The 21,920-nt window shown below is 36.2% G+C and overlaps 2 protein-coding genes across 2 annotated transcripts; both read left to right on the forward strand.

The window, feature by feature from the left end:
- Positions 1 to 1,290: 1,290 nt before the first annotated feature.
- LOC145120423 (uncharacterized protein At1g76660-like) lies at positions 1,291 to 3,706 on the forward strand. Its single transcript, XM_079056245.1, has 2 exons — positions 1,291 to 1,548; positions 2,061 to 3,706. The coding sequence occupies exons 1-2, from the start codon at positions 1,453 to 1,455 to the stop codon at positions 3,126 to 3,128; spliced, it is 1,164 nt and encodes a 387-aa protein (XP_078912371.1). The 5' UTR covers positions 1,291 to 1,452; the 3' UTR covers positions 3,129 to 3,706.
- Positions 3,707 to 5,293: 1,587 nt separating this feature from the next.
- On the forward strand, positions 5,294 to 7,033 carry LOC145120730 (BTB/POZ domain with WD40/YVTN repeat-like protein). Its single transcript, XM_079056536.1, has one exon. The coding sequence runs from the start codon at positions 5,492 to 5,494 to the stop codon at positions 6,917 to 6,919; it is 1,428 nt and encodes a 475-aa protein (XP_078912662.1). The 5' UTR covers positions 5,294 to 5,491; the 3' UTR covers positions 6,920 to 7,033.
- Positions 7,034 to 21,920: the final 14,887 nt, after the last annotated feature.

Consider the following 21,920-nt stretch of genomic DNA (forward strand, 5'->3'; position numbering starts at 1 on the left):
AGGGTAGGACCCACTTGGTACCTAGAGAGGGTGGAGGGAGGCAGGGGAGAAAAGCCATAAAAGAAGTGGATGGACACACGTGCACATCATTATTATACTCCAACTTTATAAAGAATCCTCTTTATTTTAATATTAAAAATTTGTTAAATTAATATTTAATTGCTATCATTCTTGCTTCAAAACAGGGTCATGTTCTCTTGAAATGACTAAATTATCCTCTTCATAATAATCCACAAAACCCAAATAATTGAAGAGAAAGAACATCTAACCTTATTAACTAAAAAAGGTGGGTCAATTTCTTTTAAATTACCTGAGCAATTAAATTCAAACCTAAACTGTTGATGCAAAACACCATCTTCACATGGATTGTGAATATTTCTTATTTTGAAAGAAATATGTAACAAAAGATTTTATAGTATTTTATAAAAAAATTACTTTTATAATTTTTTGGTTTTGCATTTGTAACCTTTTTACATATTCATAAATTAAAATAAAACTGTGATTATTTTTTTTACCATATTTTATATACGTTTATATTTTACTATGGTTTTCTTATTGTTTTAGATTGGGTTTGTCTTGGTTGTTACTACTCTTAACTTTGTATTTTTTATATTGATGTCCAGTTTTTTGTTGGCTTTTTGCTTTAGTATTATGCTTGCGTTAGAAAAATATAGTTTTCTTAAATATTTCGATATCACTAATTATTTTTCTTACAATAAATTAGAGTAAATTGGATACCAGTTCTTTGTAAGTTTATATTTTGAAAAAATAAAGATTTTTTTTTTAATTATCTTACAAGACATTAAGTTCCCTTAAGTCGATATGATAAAGAATCTTGTTATAAGAATAAATTATGTTAATACAAATGCTTCTAACAATACTTGTATATATTAGTTCATCAAGATGCCCAAAGATAATAAACCCCAACATTCAAATTCATATATGAAGTATGTACATCTAATTCATCTAAACACAATCATTTTTTAAAAATTTCTTGCATCAATTTACATTTATACCCTCACAATAACTCCACAACAATAAGCCAGCCCACATTCATGCCATTGGCAAGCTAAGGTTTAATAATGGCAGGAACAATGCCCATTTGGTGTGAGCTTTTTAAATGCAAAGTAAATAAGGTGAATCATTCAATGAGGCAAGTGAAATTCAGGTGCATCTATTAAATTACCAATTCATGAAATAAAAAAGGGGTATCTATGTAATTTCACAATTCGCAACCCTATATATACGAAAGCACCTTTTAGACTTTTTAGCTTATATTTCCAATAATATTTTACTTTTACATACAAATAATTATAGAAAATCTTCAAGTCATTGCCGTGTTTGACCTCAAACGTGATATAGAGCATCATACATACTTTTAGAGAGAGAGAGAGAGAGAGAAAATCATCTAGAGAGAGAGATTGATTTTTATTTGGTACCTTGATTTGGAAGATGAGAGGTGTGAATGATACCATGGTGACCATTAACGCCGCCGCGACGGCGATCCAGTCGGCGGACAATAGAGCAACTCAATCTTCTTCAGTTCAGGTGAAAACAAAAATTCAATCTTTTTTATTCGATTCTGCGATTTTGAACCAGTTATTTGATGGGTTTTCCTTCTTGATGAAATTGTTTCACGGGTTTATGATTTCTTTAAAATTTAAGATCTGGGATTCGTTGTTTGATCATCTCCATAGCTATAGATCTTGATACATGTCAATCATAGCAAAGGGTATATATGTAATTATACTATTAGCTCGTATATTGTGTATGTATATGCTGTTTATTGCTCTTATTACTGAAGGTGATTTGTTCTTGTATTCCGAGTTTTAGTTAACAAATAAAGCCGATTCTTTTGGTTTTTAACTGGAATTTTTCTGAGTATTAATGTGTTTTTATGCTAAAAATTACCATAATTATAGAGAAATACAGAAAGGTTACAATCTGGAAGACTGAATGAATCAGTATTAGATAAAAAAAAAATTGATTTTGATCAGAAATATCAAAACATTCTGTGGTTCGTCTGTTTGATAAGGTGTTTAATTTTTGACTTAATACAGAAAAGAAGATGGGGAAGATGTTGGAACATTTCATGGTGTTTCGGATCTCAAAAGCAAAGCAAAAGAATTGGACACGCAGTTCTTGTTCCAGAGCCTAATTCCTCAAGAACAGAACCTCCGACAACCTCACACATGTCACAACCATCATCAATAGTCCTTCCGTTCATTGCTCCTCCCTCATCTCCGGCATCCTTCCTCCAATCAGAACCACCGTCTGCCACCCACTCCCCTGGCGGCTTCCTTTCCTTCACCTCCGTGTCCGCCAGCATGTACTCACCTGGGGGCCCAGCCAACATGTTTGCCATTGGACCTTACGCACACGAAACCCAGCTGGTGTCACCGCCCGTTTTCTCCACTTACACCACCGAGCCATCCACCGCCCCGTTCACGCCGCCGCCGGAATCCGTCCACCTGACCACCCCGTCCTCGCCGGAAGTTCCGTATGCCCGGCTTCTCGGATCGAGTAACCAAAATGATGTTATACCGTATGAGTTTCAATCTTATCAGTTATACCCCGGAAGCCCGATGGGTAATCTGATATCACCGAGCTCCGGAATCTCCAATTCCGGCAACTCGTCTCCGTTTCCGGACGGAGACTTTACTCGGGGCCCTGGCGGGCCCTACTTCCTTCATGGCAAAGTTTATCCTTGTCAATGGGAATCAAGACAGGGATCTGCAGTTCTGACTCCGGATCCCGTGGGTCCCAGGTCTCGTGAGGGTTTCCTGCTCACGAGTATGGGACCATCTTATGGAACAAGAAACGAAGATCAACAACATTTAGTTGATCATAGGGTTTCGTTTGAGGTTACCCCGGAACAAGTTGTGAGATGTGTGGAGAGGCGACGGTGTGCTGACGTGGCAAATGGTCGGGATTCACATGGCGATGACGTGGCAAAACATCAGAGGCATAGATCAAATACAACACTTGGATCTGTTAAAGAATTCAACTTTGATAGTACAGATGGAGCCGAATCGGATTGGTGGACAAATGAGAAAGTTCTTGGAAGGGAAAACGGGTCAATCAAGAACTGGTCTTTCTTCCCGATGATGCAGCCAGGTGTCAGCTAATGATTGGACACCACCCGACAAGAAACCAAGAAATCAAGAATTCAAGAAACCAAGAAATCAAGAATCAAGAATTAGATAGTCAATGACCCTTTTGGGGTTGGTGTTCCTACACAGAAAAGAACTCTTTTTTCTGCCTAAAAAGTGGCATGGAAGTTGGAACTTTACTTTACCATATATATATATATATATATATATATATATATATATATATATATGTAAAATAAATATGCTTTTTTTTTGGGGGGTAGTAGGAAAACTCGGCTCCGGTTCAAGATTAAAACCTGTGAGCTCGGACATAACTGTTGTAGCTCATTGAGCAAACATTGATAACCTTCACAGTGAGTTTAGTCATATGAACATGATAATTGCAGAAATGGTTTTCCTTCTATTCATGATATTTACTAATTTCATATTTTAATGGGACTCTGTTCGCTTTGAAAGTTACGAGCATTTGAAAGTTATGAATGTTTGAAGTTGTAGGTGGTGGTATTCTTACATGTATTAGAATAGTGAATAAGTGAGCAGAAAGTGTAAGTTATGATGCATACTGTATGGTATAAAAATCTTCTCTTGTATAATTGTATTTATAGGATTTTGTCTATATGATTAGATGTTATGATACATAGTTAAAAGATTTTTTGGTAATTGGGGATGCCCCATTAACACGAGTATTCATACAAACACTTTTTATTATACATAACGATTTATGTTTTATAGGATTTTACAATTTATATATTATATAATCATATAAAACATAAATTATTGTATATAACAAAAATTGTTATATATAAATCATCTGTGCATAAATTGCTTGGTTTTTAAAAAGGTGATAATGATTTCCACTTTTGACTTTTATGTAAAAAACATGTATATGTTTGTTGAATTAGATATGATCCCATTGGTGTTTGACCAATCGTGTGGAATTTTCTATAATGCTGGCTGGTGAATGATCATGAATAATGGAATCTTGGGATGGTTTATCTTTGTTGTCAAACTTTGGTCAGAAATTGCAGAGATATTCGCAAGAAAATATAAAAAGAAGCATGCTCCAAGTGTGCATGAGTGGCCATTATTCTTGTCAAAGTCAAAATTCTTACTCAATCATGGTTAAGTTTGCTTTGACCATGGTAACTTGTTACACGTCATCTTTGTAACATATATGACCTTACCTGTTTCATTGGGTACTAAAAATATATGTTTTGATTCATTATTCGACCTGTATTTTGACATTTGCTATATATCTTAGATAATTTGTTAGAAATACATATGTAAAGAACATTATAATTATAATGAAAAGATATTGCATTTATGTATAGTTGAAATGACTATTAGAGATAAAGTCACAACTATCCGTTTTAAATGTCAAGTTTAACTAATTTTAAAAGCTAATCACAACATTAGGTCAAATGGAGGATGTGATATCACCATTTGACCATCTTTTTCAACATTTATTACAAAATGAACATGTAGTTTGCGAATAAGGATTTTTACGATTTGCAAAATGGTCCTTAATACTTTAATTTATCTTTTTTGTTGTTTTGTGACAACTGTTTGCAAACCATTAACACGCTTCCCAAATTCTCTCGAATACACATTTCACGAACCTATTTTGGCAACCAGTTTGTGGCTTTGTGTAATGAAAAATGAAATATCATCAAAACACATAAAAACTGCAAAATCTTCCAAAACTTTCTTCAAGCCTCTTTCGTGAAATGTGTTTTCTCTTTCATGTATTTCATGTTATGCTTTGATTATTTAACAAATTGGGTCAATCTGGTTGTATAAGTACTTTAGACTACTTTATTTTTATTTTCTTCTTTTTGTTTGATAGTTTTTGATAGTACTAAATGTTTGTTTGATAGTTTTTGAGATCACATTGAGTATTTGAGTTAAAACTAAACACAACATTTTATCATACCAACATAAAGACATATCATAGACAATATAACCAAATCAGAGGCTTCTAAATTAGAGTATCAGAGTTTGAATCTGACTAAATCAGACTAGACCTACCTCTTACCATATTCTATAAGAAACCTATGAATAGTCTTAATTCAAAATGAAAAATAAATAATTGAGATTCATTTAAATAATTAGTTATCAACCACTACAAATTTAAATAATCAATTACAACACATGCATCCCAACACCAACTAAAAAACTTTACAAAAATCTCCAAGTATCTTTTGTCCAGCTCGTCTTTCTTCTAAAACAAACTACCAGCCATCTCTGTTGACCACCGTTATCCCTCTACAAAACTAATCGCTTTTCCCAATCATTACACATTCTTTCTTCTCAAACCCCAAATCTTCCCTCTCAATTCTTCAACAGAAATCAAACCCCTTCCTCAATCTTGAAAAAAAATGCCTCCTTTCTCACAATCTACCTCTATATCAAATGGGTTTTCGCTCAATCACAGCAAATTCAACCAAACAAACCACCAACCCTCCACCAATGCCATCACCATTGATGTGGGTGGTCAACTCTTTCAAACCACCAAACAAACCCTAACCCTAGCTGGCTCCAAGACCCTTTTCTCTAATCTCTTTGATTCATGTGATCAAGGCAACAATGGCGTCCCTTTTATTGACAGAGACCCTGAACTGTTCTCGATTCTTCTTTCGTTATTAAGAACAGGTAATCTTCCATCAAAAGCAAAAGCATTCGACATTCAAGATATCATATTCGAAGCAAAGTTTTACGGAATTAATGATCTTCTAGTTGAATCACAATCAAACCCATCTCAATTTGAACCTTTCGACCTCGAAAAATCAATAATTTTGCCTCTGAGTGGTAGAGATTCACCTTCTGCGATTGCAACAACACCAAACGGGTCACTTCATGTTTCCCATGGTAGCAAAATCACATCTTTTGATTGGTCTTTACAAAGAAAGTCAACAACTTTGACCAATTTCACAGCTATCGATTCTTTATTAGCTTTATCCCCAAATATCGTAGCCGCTGGCGCTACAGATTTTTCTGGGTTACAGATTCTTGATCTCGATTTGGGTTTCGTTAGACAAACTCTAAATTGGGAAAATGTTACGAAATCCAGCTCAACTGTTCAAGCAATTGGGATTTCCCCTGAATTCTTGTTCACTAGCTTCGAATCAGGTCGAAGAAATTCAAACTCAATCATGGTTTATGATCTTAAAGATGATTTCAAACTTGTTTCAGAAATCGCCCGTAATGAAATCTTTGGTGCTGATCTTGATTCCGCAATCCCATCTACAAAATTGAATTGGGTTCCTAGTGTTAATCTGTTAATGGCTTCTGGGTCTCATAGTGGTCCTTCTGGGGTTTCAGGAAACATAAAGTTTTGGGACATAAGATCTGGGAGGGCACTTTGGGAAATTAAAGAAAATGTTGATTGTTTTTCGGATGCAACAGTTTCTGATGCCCTTTCAGCTGTTTTCAAGATTGGTGTAAACTCAGGGGAGGTTTCTTACATTGATTTAAGAAATTTTGGATCTAATAACTCATGGAATTGTCTTGGTGACACTCGAAAAGTTAACAATGGCAAGAAAGAAGGGTTTGGGTGTAAGATTGAAAGCCATGGGAACCAAATTTTTTGTGGTAAGAAAGGGGAATTAGAGTTATGGTCGGAGGTTTTGATGGGTTCTTTGAACAATGAAAAAGATCGAATTTTTAGGAAGAATGTTTTAGGGAGAGTGAAGGATTTGGGTGGAAATAGGATCACGAATGTGGGATTTGGAGGAAACAAGATGTTTGTGACAAGGAAAGATCAACAATGTGTTGAAGTTTGGCAAAGTTCAGGGAGAAGATTTTGATTTTTTGAGTGATTTATATGATTAATGTTTTGTTCATTTGTAAAGTGGTTTTGTGTTATATTGATTCTTTGATTCTTGTTTGATCGCTACATATAAAACTAGTGTTGATTGTAATCTTTTGTATTTTGAGTACATTTTTAATTGAATGATTAGGTTTGATTATATGAAATGGAGCGATAAAAAAGAATGAAATGGACCAGATAATCGCATAGAGCATTATCATTACGTTATCATATTTGATTATTTTGCTGAAAAACTCTTTGATGGATAAGAAAAGGGATGCTTGAATACTGACAATGGCTTGGTTATTAGGCTTAAAGGAGTCGGTGTGACAAGTACTCACCAAGGGCACCATATACACCCCCTCCCCTCACACACACCCACCCACACCCATACACACACCTCAACATGTTGCAAAAACAGTTTTTCTTATTGTCTTGAAGGGGAGAGAGAAAAACATTTGCGATTGTATGTGTATTAAGGTTTTCAAAAAAACAAAAATACTTCCACGGCAAGTTGGCAACCCTCCCCTTGTGGCTTCCAAAAAACTAATGATGTAAGTCCCTAATCTGCTTGTGTATCAATCAGATCCGTTTGATGGTGCGGAATCCCAATCAAACGGATGATGTCAGATCAAATAGAAGAGAAGGAGAAGAAGAATAATATGAATCTCAATGTATTAATGAATAGAATGATGATCCTTTACATGAGATTCACACACACTTACACACACTCTCTTTTCTCTCTCTCTCTAGAACACCTTCAAATGCACACATTTAAGCTCCTCTATTCTATGTGTTCATCCCTCTACTCCTCACCCCTTACACCTATATTTATACATAAGAAGCATGGGCTTGGTGAACATGGGCCATAAATGGGTTTACGGCCGTAAACACAACCGTAAACACATATACGACCGTAAACACCAAGCTGTTTACGGTCCAAGACACAAAAATTACATTTTCCTAGAAAAGCAAAGTATAAACCATATTTTTGACCCAACAATCTCCCCCTTGGTTTATAGCTTTCTTTTCTTTTCTTAAATGACCCAACAAGCTCCCCCTAAAAAGTAGCTGGCTTTTCTTGTTAATCTTCATTGGGAGCTTTGGCTTCAACTTTAATCTTCAAATTCTTCACAACTTCAAGATGAACTTGATGAATCTTCAATGAATGACTTCATCTTGAGCAGTTGGGCTTTTCTTCAGAATTTGACATTGAACGCACATTGGGTGAGGAGGCTTTTTGTACTGATTCTTGAAAGATAATGCTTTCAGTTTGAGAATCTTCAGAGAGAACATCAGAGAGAACTAATCTTCTGGATCACTTCAGCAGGTACAAGATAGCAGCAGACTGATTGAGGAGGCTTCAATGCAATCCGTCACATAATCTTCAATTGCAGCTTCACCTTGCTTCTGGGGTTGAAAGATTAAATGTCGAAAGAATAATCTTCATTTCTTGCTCCTTCGAATGAGAATTCTTCGATGATCACGGATGAAGCCTTGGCTCAGAAATATTCGACACAAACTTCCATGAGTTTCATCTTCACCTGAATTCACTATTCAAGACAAAACAAAACAAAAAGAAAATTTTAGCACACAATATTTTTGAAATTTTCATATTTTCTGAAAAAGAAATAAAACAGAAATAACACTATTTTTTGGATTTTTTTTATTTTCTGATTTTTGTTTGGTTTTTAAAATTTTTAATTCTCCCATAATATTTAAATTAGAAGAAAACTATGAACAAATTTAACAAAAATAAAAATGATATCTAACTTTAAGAGTGATTTGGGATCAAAGTTTTTAAACAGCCTTTATCCGTTTATCAGTACCTCTCCCTTCATGAATAGATCTGGTCAATCTTCGGTATTGTGGTCCACTTAAACACGAAAGATTGTGACAAAATTAGGACATACTATAAGTGACAAGACAATGTGATCCTAAGTTCCTAGATAATATTCCTTAAGGACCATTCAGCTGACGACGACCAAAGATATTGTTGTCCACCTAAATTGAGCAGCGAGATCTACAGACAACCTAGTGATTGTTCAATTTTAAATGTACTAGAACATGTTTCCCGCTTCCTGACATACCCCAATAATCAGGAACTTCCAAAGTACTCCTTACTTTAGGTGAGCAGACAATTATTATGAGAGAAGTCAGATTTAGAATGCATATGCTATACACCCAGGTCGGATCTCTTCCAATCTCGCAGAGGGTGAAACATATGACTAACCAGATTTAGAGGGATTGAGAAAAAGAATGATGCATATACTGTGTACCAGGTCGGATTGTGAGTCACGCAAAGGAGACAGTATATGGCTAACAGACAGAAAGAATTGCATAGATGGAGGATGCAGAGAGATAGAGTTGCATATGCTACATTCCAGGTCGGATCTCTCGATCACGCAAAGGAAGCAACATATAACTAACAGATAGATAGAGAGAAAACAATTTTCTACAGACCTAACTTATCGGAATTCACCAGTCACCCCATCAATACCGGGATTAAGGACATAATCCGCACATCGAGGAAAAGTTAATCCACAGTTCCAGATACGAGTTCTTTAGTGTAACCAGTAGATTCCCGTGTTTATCTCCCTGCTCAACCTATCCGAGCGTCGTATTGTCAGGCTAAACGGATTTAACTAGGTCAAAATTTGTCAAGTCTATGAATTCCTTAAGTTCAACTCTGCCTAGTCAAGTCCATTTTAATCTTTCGTGCCTACCAGCACATCGAACACAAAGCCTAGACAATTCGGATTCAGTCCCTTACACAGATTCAGATTGCTTGTTATCACATGATTATATCACTTCCCAAAACATCTCATGCAAGCACATTCCATTAACAGCACATTTTTGGATTTTCTGATTTTTTTAATGTTTTTGGATTTTTTAAAACTTTCTAATTTTTTGTTTTGTTTTTATTTCTCCCCCTAAATTTGTGTATAGGAGAGAAACGAAAGTAAATGCGCAAATTTAAACTATCCTAAAACAAAAATTAGTCTTTAAAGCGAATCAGCTTAAGAAAAACTCAGGAGTATAGAGAAGAAAACTCAAACCGTAAGTCACCGATTGAATTTGCATCCAGAAGGTCTAAGAACAACACGTGTAATCTCAGAACAGATCCAAAAATTCTTCATATCGTTAAGCACTAACCCCATGAGTGATCTCTTCTTTTCTTCCCTTCCCGCAAAGGACACATACTCTCAAACAATGTTCTGAGTGTTGTACAGTTGAGAGATGCCTCCTATCATGTGCCTGGAACAGCCACTACCAACAAACCGAAGTCTGATGATATGCCTCCATAGCTGCTCCGACACAGAGCGGGATTAGTTGGTCTTTGGAACCCAGTCCATTTTGAAACTGGGTTGACCTTTGTCATCCTTGCAAGTTACCTTCTCCCATGACATATCCTGTTTATCACAAACAGAAGATGTAGAAATATTAGAATCATTAGATGATTTGGGAGTTTGAACCTTTGGTACCCATCTGTAGTTGGGTTTAACCCATTTCGTTTTCGATCTGATGGGTGGCTTGATACATGATTTTGAACTTGATGTCGGCCGTTGAGATGACTTTGATTTTGGCTTCACGGGAGCATCTCTTGGATTTGGCTTCTTGGCCGGCATTCCCTTCTTGCCCTTGGGATTTTGATTCTTGGCCTTGTGGGTTTGATTCTTGGCCTTCTAGGCATTCCAATTGCCATTGTCTGAACGTGACCTTGAGGGGTTTCTTTTGTAGTATCTCCCTCTTGGCGCGTTCTGCCAGCCGCGTGCGTAGTAAGGAACGTATGCGCGATTTGGACAATTTCTGGCAATGTGTCCAGGTGTTCCACAGTGAAAACATGTCTTTTTCTTCAATGTGAAGTTGTTTCTTCCTGCCCCTGGTGGCGTATCCTTGCCTTGTCTCTTATTGTTCCCACAAGCACAATTGCAGGAGGCACTCTGTTTCATTGGAATTGGTGGCCTGTATTTCTCAATAGCAGGTTGATCAGAAGCAGCTGAGTTCAAAGCAACAGATTCAGAGCTCAAGGAGATGTTGGTTTGTTCAGTGGTGTTCTCTTTGTTCTCATCCTCTACTACTTTACCTGCACATGAAGTAGATGTGCTAGAAACAGGAACATCAGTATTTTCAAACAAATAATCAAATATGTCAAAAAAATTTAACTCAACATGATCCGATGCAAAAGCATCAAAAGCATCACAAGATGTATCATCAACTTCTTGCTTTGCCTGATCTAAGGATTGATCTGCAGGGGAAGTAGAAACGTTAGTACTTTCAACATTAATAAATCCTCCTGAAACGAAACCAGATGACTTGCCATAAACCATGAATGGTTCGTTGGCAATCTCATCTTTGGATAGGGGTTGATACTGATATGTATGATTATAAGGAGGAGGTACACTATCATATCCTAAGCCCTTTTGTTGGTTTCGTTTGAACTGCATGCAGTGATCAATCATGTTGGCAACTACCTCGCTTGATCCATCAAATTTTCTAAAATCAAAATTTGCAGTTTCAAATTGTCTTTTCAATGTATCAAGCTCGGTAATTAACTCATCATTTTGTCTCTTAACATAATCATAAAGCTCACATTTTTCACTGTATTCTGTCTAAATTCTTTTAAAATCTTTTATTTTTGTCTCTAACTGGGCCTTAAGGGGTTTCTGTCCTTTCCTGAGTTGATATCCTTCATATCTTAGGTCCTCAACTTCTCTTTTTAATAAATCAATTTGTTCCCGAAGGAATTTAATCGTAGTTTCACAAGATTGAGAACATGAAACTTTATTGACTGGAACGTTTGAAGAACTTATTGTTTTAAAAATTATGCCCTTTGACTAAAAACTCAAAAGTCAACCTCAAAAGTCAAATTTAAAAAGTCAAACTCAAAAGTCAAACTTAAAAGTCAAACTGAAAAGCTAAATTTAAGAATTTAAAAGTCAAACGAGAAAGTCAAAGTTTAAAGTCAAAAGTCAAACTTTAAAGTCAAAGTCAAAATTTTAAGTAAAAAGTCAAAAATAAAAGTCAAAAATTAAAAATTTAAATTTTTGGTTGAAATTGGAATTTAAAATGAAAAGAAATTGAATTTTGGGCTGAATTTGTCAAAATTGCGAAACTTGGATCCGAAAAGGAGTGTTTTTGAATAAAGAATGTGAAGGAAAGGAACAAAGGTGATGCTAGAGGAGTTGGTTAAGGCGTTGAGTTGATGAACTAGAGGTCGCAGGTTCGATCCTCGGCACCCCCGAAATCCGTTTCAATTTTTGAAGTGCGAAGGCGAGGAAACTGCTGCGATGCGAGGGCGCTGCTGCGATGCGAGATGCGAAGACCGACGACGCGATGCGAGGATCTGGTGTGAACTGGAAACTGCCGTTCACCGAGCCGAGGCCGTAAACTCCAACGATCATAAACCGGCGGCCGTAAACTCCGGACCGTAAACCTCGGACCGTAAACCCTTCAAAGACCGTAAACACAGCTTCAGATCGCGAAAAAAACGACGTTTTTCACCATTTTTGCTCCAAAACTCGATCAAAAACTCGTTTTTATGAAAAACGCGAAGAACAAACCCCCCCTAATTTTCAGAGATCTATCCAAAAACGCAAGAATCTTTCCAAAATAAGGTCAAATCGGCTCCAGATCTGACAAAGATGAGTGATACAATCCAAGCTCTGATACCACTTGTAAGTCCCTAATCTGCTTGTGTATCAATCAGATCCGTTTGATGGTGTGGAATCCCAATCAAACGGATGATGTCAGATCAAATAGAAGAGAAGGAGAAGAAGAATAATATGAATCTCAATGTATTAATGAATAGAATGATGATCCTTTAACATGAGATTCACACACACTTACACACACTCTCTTTTCTCTCTCTCTAGAACACCTTCAAATGCACACACTTAAGCTCCTCTATTCTATGTGTTCATCCCTCTACTCCTCACCCCTTACACCTATATTTATACATAAGAAGCATGGGCTTGGTGAACATGGGCTGTAAATGGGTTTACGGCCGTAAACACAACCGTAAACACGTATACGACCGTAAACACCAAGCTGTTTACGGTCCAAGACACAAAAATTACATTTTCCTAGAAAAGCAAAGTATAAACCATATTTTTGACCCAAAAAATGAACACTGCAACATGCATTACACCACTCCCTCTAGTTTTATAGACTAGTATAACCTCAAATAATCTTATCATCTTCTCTTTTCCAACATTAATCTTATCTTATTTTTTTAGGTTCTATATGTAAAGTTAGAAATTCAGGTTTGCCAAAGGTTGGTGAAACTATAATAACATATATTCATCGTCTTATAATCAGGCCCGACCCAAGGGGTGGGGCAGGCTGGGCAATGGCCCAGGGCCTTGTAAAAATTGAGGGCCCAATTTTAAAATTGTTATATATATATATATATATATATATATAATATGTTACATGAAAATTTCATAACAGTTGTAGATTAAACGGTAATGACGCGTGCCTTGTTTCCGGTTGCCCCGCGTTCGATTTCATTGGCTGCATATGTTTTTTCGTAATTATTTTGGGTTGTAAAGGAATTCTCTATTTGTACATATCAGTCGTCTTAGACTGTTATCCCATTTCAAATCAACATTTAGATCTTAGGATAATGACTTGAGAAGGTAACATACTTTTGCCTTTGGTCACATTTGGTCACTAAACTTTTTTTCGTGCTCTATTAACCCTTTAACTTGTTGAATCGTGTAAATTTTGCCCTTCCGACTGCTTTTTGTCGGTTTCATTGGTTTTATCTATCCTACGTGTCAGTTTGATCCTACGTGGCATGTAGGGCTAATGTTATTAAAATATGGACGTATGTGGTTCCTTTATTGTGCCCTAATATGTGACAACCCGAAATTTTTTTGCTTTGAAAGCTCAGTCAGTCAACTCAACTGAGTGTCAGACTCATTGGTAATGCGTTCTAGCCTGGTTAAAGGTCATTCTAAGGAGTTTTAAGCCTAGTACACTTAAGGAATGAATGTTAGAATGTACCTGCTAGAGACACTGTACAACAAATCCAACCTTAACCTCATCATAAGGAGTTCACGACCACAATGTCAATGAGTTTACGGCCGTAAACTCATGTGGCCGTAAACTCAAGTCCATATATATGGCCCTTGCTCATTTCTAGCCATTTCTTACATTCCAACCTCTAGAACACTCCATTTTTCTCTCAACTATCATCCCGATTTTCATCCTAGATCTTCAAAAGTTGTAAGTGTTCTTCCTTGATTTGTTGATACACCTCTTAATCTAGTATCATGTAATGATTTCATCCATGGAAATCATCTTTTCTTAGATCTTCAAGAAACACCAAGAACACACACTAGTGTTCTTGGACCTTAATCACCATTTCAAGCCTCTATATCGTAAGTACTCTTCCCTATACTTGATATCTAGTTAAGACTCATTCTTAGAGCCTTGAAAACATCAAGAATGCAGTACCAAAAGGAGTTTACGGCCAAGCCATCTCCCATGGCCGTAAACCCCTATAAGGGTGCCATTTTGGCCATAAACCCTCCTAGATGCAAAGCTTGTGACCTAGAACCCTTCCTTGATGAAAATAGGACCTTGAACCACTCTCAATTGCATAAGGACCATGAGTTTACGGCTGTAAACACCTTGCTTGGCCGTAAACTCATCAAAAGACTCCATTAGGATGGTCTTTATCATCTTTGTGTAGAGCAATGGCCCTTCAAGTTTCCCTAGCCTTCAAACACCCTCTTATGCATGTTTGACCATGAGTTTACGGCTGTAAACTCCCTTGGCCGTAAACCCATGGCCGTAAACTCATGGTAGGGCCATTCCACTTTCCTTTAATGAATCACATGTGATTCCAACACTTGGTCAAAGTGTTTCCCAATCCCGTGAGGTGTTTCCTTGCATTGGTTTGCTTCCAAACACTATATTTATGTCAGTATATGCCAATATATGTCATTTAGGACTTGTTGTGTCTCGGGACTTCATTCGTGGAACTTCTCATCCTTACACGCGTATCCGTTGAATCACCCACATCAGGTGAGTTCATACCCCGTAATGAATCTTTTAACTGTTTTAAATACTTTTAAGGGGGGGAATACAAGTTGAACACAATGATAAGTGTGTAATTGTTTGTTATAAACATCTTTCAAAAGATTGCTTATGTCTTTTATAAGTGATCAAAACATTTCAAAAACTCTTTTAAAGTTATGTTACTTTATAGTTTTACAAAACTCCGTTTTTAAAGTACAATCATAACTTAGTAGATAAATGAGTCTTTTCAATAACAGTTCAAGTAAAACATTAGTAAACTATAATAGGTATAGTTTAGGAAGATACTACTCATTACTTCTAGTACAATGAAGCATACAAAGAGTCAGTTCATACATGAGTCAAAGCATACTATTATGAGAAACTAAGAGAACATACTATGATGAGAAACAAAGAGAACATACTATTATGAGAAACAAACAGAACATACTACATACTAGACAGAGAGAATATACAATACAGCTAGTACATACAATACATATACAAGTATACTATAACATAAATGTGAATCACTGTTTCGAGGCATGGAATCACCTGTCATGGTTCGATTTGCAGCCAGAATCTCCTAGAGGGAGAGTGTGAATTTGGGTATAGACATATACTGGATTGACTATCCTACACCTTGTTGTTCGCTACAGTGGGATTTGCAAGTCTACGAGTGCCAAATGTCATTTCTTCCGACGTCTTTCATCGTCGTGTTATTAGTCGATAGTATGGTGCAATCATATCACATTATACCTTAAATAACAATTGGTTTAAGGTAGGTAGTACAGCAGTAGTTACTATAATAAAATACTACAATACTATTATTATTTCCCCATTTCATTCAGATTGTGATCTTCTCACAATAAACGATAATGTAAAAACTATATTTTTGGTTAATGATAGTCTCACTTGGGAAAATACACACTCATGCAAGAAACAAACACACATAACATTAGATGCCTTGGTAGAAGGCTACGTTTAATAGAAAGGACCATAATGCTAACCTTATGATTCCTTAATGTATACATCAAAGGATATATATATATATATATCAATAGGATCCGACAGGTAATAGGATGTGTGCTCTCCGCTTCATTTCCTGTTCCTTGTTTGGTTGTGGGCTTGGAACGAATTCACCCACTCTATTTTCTATTCGATTCTATATATATATATATATATATATATATATATATATATATGCGTAGTATACATTAAGTCATCATAAGGGTACCAAGTATGGGTCAATTCATAGGACACAGAGTCAATGCACAGTTTTCTAGTACAAAACATACTTTCCAAATCAGAACTTTTGGTATATAAAACTAGAAACTTACCAGTTAAGGGTTTAATCCATTTTGTTAAACCAGTATAAACTTAAAAGGACCTTAGGTGATTAACTCTATAATACCTGAGTTTATACATCACGGTTATATATCATTAATACCCAATAGATAGTTGGATGTGTGCTTTCCGCCTTACTTCCTGTTCCTTGTTTGGTTGTGGGCTTAGGGCAGATTCACCCAATTAACTATCTATTCGATATTAGATCATATATAGCCAGTATAAACTAAGTGATTATAGAAGTAATCACTGTGGTCACCATTTTATTATAAGGAATAAGGGTTTTCTTAAAGAATCTTTTCATTAAATATAAAGGAACCATTACAATTAACTCCATGAGTAACAAGTGAATACACCAGGGTTATATACCACAGTGATCAAACAAACAATGGGACGTCTGTTTTCCGCCTTAGGGCAGATGTGCACAATCGGTTGTTTGTTTACTTTGAGTCTTATATAACTTGTATCCATTTAGTACTCATAGAAAGGATTGTAGAGTCATTTTTACTTATCTTTCATCAAAGTAGGAAATATAGGATTTTCTAAGAGGAATAGGCGAACTTTTCTAAACAGAACTTACAACTTACTACATTTTACAACAACTTTCTACAACTTACTTACATCACTAAAATATTATGAACTCGCCAGCTTAATTGCTGATCAACTCTTTCAAATAACTTGTATTCTCAGGAACCTAGTAGACAGGTACTTGTGCTGTGAATTCAGAAGATGGAGCATAATAGCTTCAAGTCTTGTTTTGTTATTTGCTTATGTATTCTATGTTTTGTGAACACACGCATTGTAAACACTTTCTTTCTAATGAAATGGTTGCTCATTACTTGCTTACTATAATTCATGACTTGTGATACTAAACATGACGTCCTCCATCCCCGAACGTTTCCGCCGTTCCGGTTTTGGGGTGTGACATAATACCCCGATGGCTTCCTCCTACAGCTTCTCATCGTCCCTCAATCGATCAAGAAAAAAATCAACAGTGAACGATCCAAAAACTTGTGATTGTGGGTTCCCTGCACGTATTCTAACGTCAACAACACTAAAGAATACAATGAGGCATTTCATGGTGTGCAACAAGGTAAGCAATTTCATTTGAATCTTCCATCTTTTTTGATTTGTTTTTCCTAATTTGAAATCTCTTTTTGAATCGTTTGTGTTGAAGGGTAAATGAAAATATTGGAAATGGTTGGATGTAGAACTTGTACAGATGCCTCTAATGGAAGTGGTGGAGGTAATGAAAGCTGAATTAGTATCATTGAAGACCGAAGTAGAGAAGGTGAAGGAAGACATGGAACAAATGAAGATGGAAAGTACTCTGATGTCATTGCAATAAAGGAAAAAATATATAAGTTTACCATAGGATTTGTTTTTTTGATCATCGTGTATATGATGAAATGATGTATTGAAAGATGTTTGAATGGAATGAAATCATTATCTTAACTTCTTGTTTGAATGGAATGAAATCAGGAAAAGTAGCATACATATAACAATGAATAAATGGAAGCATACATATAACAATGAATACATATATGATTCCATTCTTTGAATGTAATGAATACAAAGAAGTAATTTTGACTAGAATGGAATCACTGAGACAACAATGCATACATATAACAAAGAAGTAATTGAATGTGGTGGTTGGATTTATTGAAATACTCCATTACTATTCAAAATTAAATAAGTTCTTATCTGCATACACAAAGTAGTTTCTAGGTAACACAAAAGATTCCTGCATACACAAAAGAAGGGCCACCATGTGCCCACACAACCACTGGACAGTACCATAGAAAAGCATAATAAAAAGACTACTACTTTGTCTTTACATCACAACTGTATCACAAAAGATATTCCCACCCACCCACTACCTAAACTTAATCAATAATTTAAGGGTTCTCTGCATTGCTCCCAACCCCAGGTATCTTCCTCCTCAATGCTTGTTTGATGACCCATTCAGAATATTGCATCGTTCCACTTCTACCAACTAGGGCCCTTCTTCTTGGCACAAGAATTGCAAGTGGTTGTGGTGGAGGTGGTTGGTTTGCAGGTTGTGGTGGAGGAGGTGGTTGGGCTGCAGGTGGTGGTGGTGGTTAGGCTGCAAGTGATGGTCCTTCACTGCCTCTGGATGAACTTGGGCCTGCTCCACTGCCCATGGATGAACTTGGTACCACAAAGAAAAATTAAACTGTCAATTCTTTGTTCAAATGATGTAATGTTTTTTAAAAAAAATTCCTGATGTATTGCTTTGCTGGTTAGATGGACACTTTTTCTTGTTGTGACATGGTTCCTTACCAATACCACACCTTATCCGGGTTCCCCTTCATGTGACAGTTTGTCTACTTGTTCTACTCATCTCTCTTTTAATTACATCCCTTTTCCTTTTCACTGATGGCCTACCAGGTAATCTTATTCTTTTGGGAGGCAAAGGCTTGTGGTAGGGAACATCTGGCCACATATCACTACCATTGATAGGATTAACTCTATATTTTTAGAATCTTAGGTAAGCCTCTTTAGTGTAGGGTTGGGACACATATGTCTCTGCATCCTGATTTAGGTAAGAGATTGCAGTCACTCCATGTAAGCATGGTCTCCCTGTAAGTGTCATATTCTATAGGCACACTTCTTTGCAATTAGATCCACTCCATATGCAACATCAGTGAATCTAACGTCATACTTTTGATAACCACAAGGAGTAACTCCCCACAATCTGTTTTGTAGTGATGTTGATTATGATGGCATGTGCGGAATTAAGAATGATTTAATGAATCATCAAGTAAAATCAAGAACATGAACACAATAAGTAAATAATTCTTTTAAGCTCTCATTAGTTTCATAGAAAGAGTACAAAATAGGTTTTGCAAATTCCCTCATGACATCCAATAGTGACTTTGCACCCTTACATTCTCCCCCTCAAAGTTAGGATTGGATGTCCGGCTTCAATCTCCAACGAGCACGCGCGATCAAGACCAAACTCCCCCTCGAAGTAAACACTGATCTTCAAATCCGCAAATGAAAGATCCGCTTCGAATACCCATCATTCTCCCCATTTTTATAATCAAAAAAATGATTATAAAACCCATTAAGGGTGAGAAGCGCTCGAGGAATGAAATTTACAAAACTCCCCCTTGATGTGTGCCAAAAATGAAACATCAAAAATCTTGCACGGAAAAACAATCACGAAAAAGCCACAAAAAATTTCCAATTTATGAAAATTTTTGACTTTTTGGGTGAAAGTTGCAAGAATTTTCAAAAACCGGGTAGAAATTGTCACTTTCTGAAACTTGCAGGGACCCGTTGCGCCAAAAACAGCCAAATATGCGAAACTTTACCCCATTTGCGAAACTGGGCATAAAGCGTAAATTCGCACAAACTGCAGGGACCAGAAATGAACATTCTTCAATTTCTCAGAAAATTAGTCAAATTTCGAAGTTGGGTATTATCTGCCAACATTTTGAAACTACAGGGACTAAATGAGAAACTTCATCACGCTTCACAAATTGTTTTGATCATGTCGAATCTGGACCATAACTGCCAAATCGGTAAAAGTTCAGGGGTGTAAAATGAAACTCTTTGTGTTCTTCCCCAATTGTTATATCAGATGCAACTCGTCAATACTCCCGTTTATGAACATCGACACAATGAGCTCGATGTCGACATTCAAAATCAACTCCACAAGGACCCTCGATTCTTTGATGCTCGATACCCACTGACTCTCGTCAATATACATCAACATACCCAATCTAGACTCCTATTTCGAAACAACAAAATTACCCCTTCGAATATTAGATTACGATCATCGATATATGATCTTTGAAATCAGAGTCAAAGGCATCGACATCGATCATTTCTCAAAATCGAATTCTTCAACTACACTGCCTGCGCTAATCGACATCAATTCCTTGTGTTCCAATTCGATTCGACTCGATTCTCATCACACACCAGTCGAATTCAAATAACCTGCTTTCATTCCTAATTCATTTTCTTTTTCAACACATTCTCCTGTCGACCCCAATCCAATCAATAGTTGGATTCGATCTCCAAACCATATACAGACTTCGCTTTTAACAGATAAGGAACCCTCGACCCGAATCAAACCCATTCGATTTTGATTCCTCAATTAATTCCGACCCTTACGTGTTCGACTTAGACCCATACATCGTTTCCAGAGGCGAACAATCAAAACATTGACCTCAACATCTGACTATCGAATCATTCAATTTCAAAGTCGAACCCATGAAAACTATCAAGACTATTGTGATTGTGAACACATAGAGCACTTTTGTTCCAATTTCGAACCAGTTAACACATCGTTGACTCTTCTTCACCGTTTCCAGAAGAACAATATCGAATTTTGACTTTCTGGTTGACTTTCATTCCCAAAATTTCAATTCGATTCTACCTTCTCAAACACAATCATCAGTTCGTCAATCAATAATCGACAAACAACAAATTGATTTCCTTCAAATCGATTTTCAGATCGAATACCTTTTTTTGGAATACTGTCCAAGAACAAGTTCAAGTCAATATTCCGATCGGTTCCAAATTCATTAAGACGAGATGAAATCAAAGAAATAATGTTGATTTTCATGAATCGAACTATTGAGAATGGGTGAATTCAACACATTGAATAAATCGATCATCAGTTTGAATAGTAACATACCAAAATTTGGGCTCAATAGTTTTGGACTTAATAAAAAAGTATTTCAAATTGAAAAGAAATAAAACATAAAGAGTGATTGAATTAGTTTGGGCTTATGAGATATGTTGAGATTTGGGCTTGATCTAAGAAAAAAATTATTGGATCAACAATTGGGTTGAAACGGATTAGATCCAATGAGGCAAATCGATCAAAAATGAAAAACGCAAAATACGAATCGAAATCATGAACGTTTTGGAATCCATTTGAGAATTTGAGATACCTTTTTGACGAATCGAGTTCCATTTCCAACGAACGAATCAAATTTAGAAGATCTTGGTTCTTTTGTTGGAACGAGAAAATCTCCAATTTGAACATTGTACCACCCACTATGCGAGATGTACAACTCATTCTTCGTGTTCTTCGTGTTCTTCATCAAACCAAGAACATCTTCAAAAGAACCACCAACACTTTTGGGTTATGACTTCAAATTCAATGCAACATTTGGAGATTGTTGCTTTGGAACCCAAATTTGCTTCACGGATTTCGGCTTCACAACATTTAACGATTTTCGTGAGTAAACCCGCTTGTTTTTGCGATTAATCTTCTTCTTCTTTTTCTTTCTCATCTTTTTGCATCTTGAAGACTTGATTTCATGAACAAACCCACTTTCCACAACTTCTTGAATTTGAATCAAATCTTTTGGAGTTTGATATTTGTGAATTTCTTGAACCACTGGCTTCCGATAAGGAATCATTCCTTCAAACGAATCACAAGAACACAAAATATCATCGGTTTGAACTCCAATCGAGCAAAAAACTTTTTCATCATGAGAATCAACTTGAACTCCTTTTTCTTGAACATCAAGAACACCACATTGAACTCCATTGTCAAGAACTTCAACAAACTTAAGAGCACGAATATCATTTGGGTCTTCAATAAGAGAAACATATTTCTTTTTGAACAAATATTTTTC

This window comes from Lactuca virosa, chromosome 6 (assembly GCF_052849685.1).
Source record: "Lactuca virosa cultivar CGN04683 chromosome 6, Lactuca_virosa_CGN04683_v6, whole genome shotgun sequence".
Lineage (NCBI taxonomy): Eukaryota > Viridiplantae > Streptophyta > Magnoliopsida > Asterales > Asteraceae > Lactuca > Lactuca virosa.

What these genes read in the sequence shown, in the direction of transcription:
- LOC145120730 (XM_079056536.1), top strand. Translation starts at nt 5,492, where the DNA reads ATGCCTCCTTTCTCACAATCTACCTCTATATCAAATGGGTTTTCGCTC.
- LOC145120423 (XM_079056245.1), top strand. Translation starts at nt 1,453, where the DNA reads ATGAGAGGTGTGAATGATACCATGGTGACCATTAACGCCGCCGCGACG. An exon ending in CTCAATCTTCTTCAGTTCAG is followed by an intron (nt 1,549 to 2,060) that starts GTGAAAACAAAA and finishes GACTTAATACAG; the next exon opens with AAAAGAAGATGGGGAAGATG.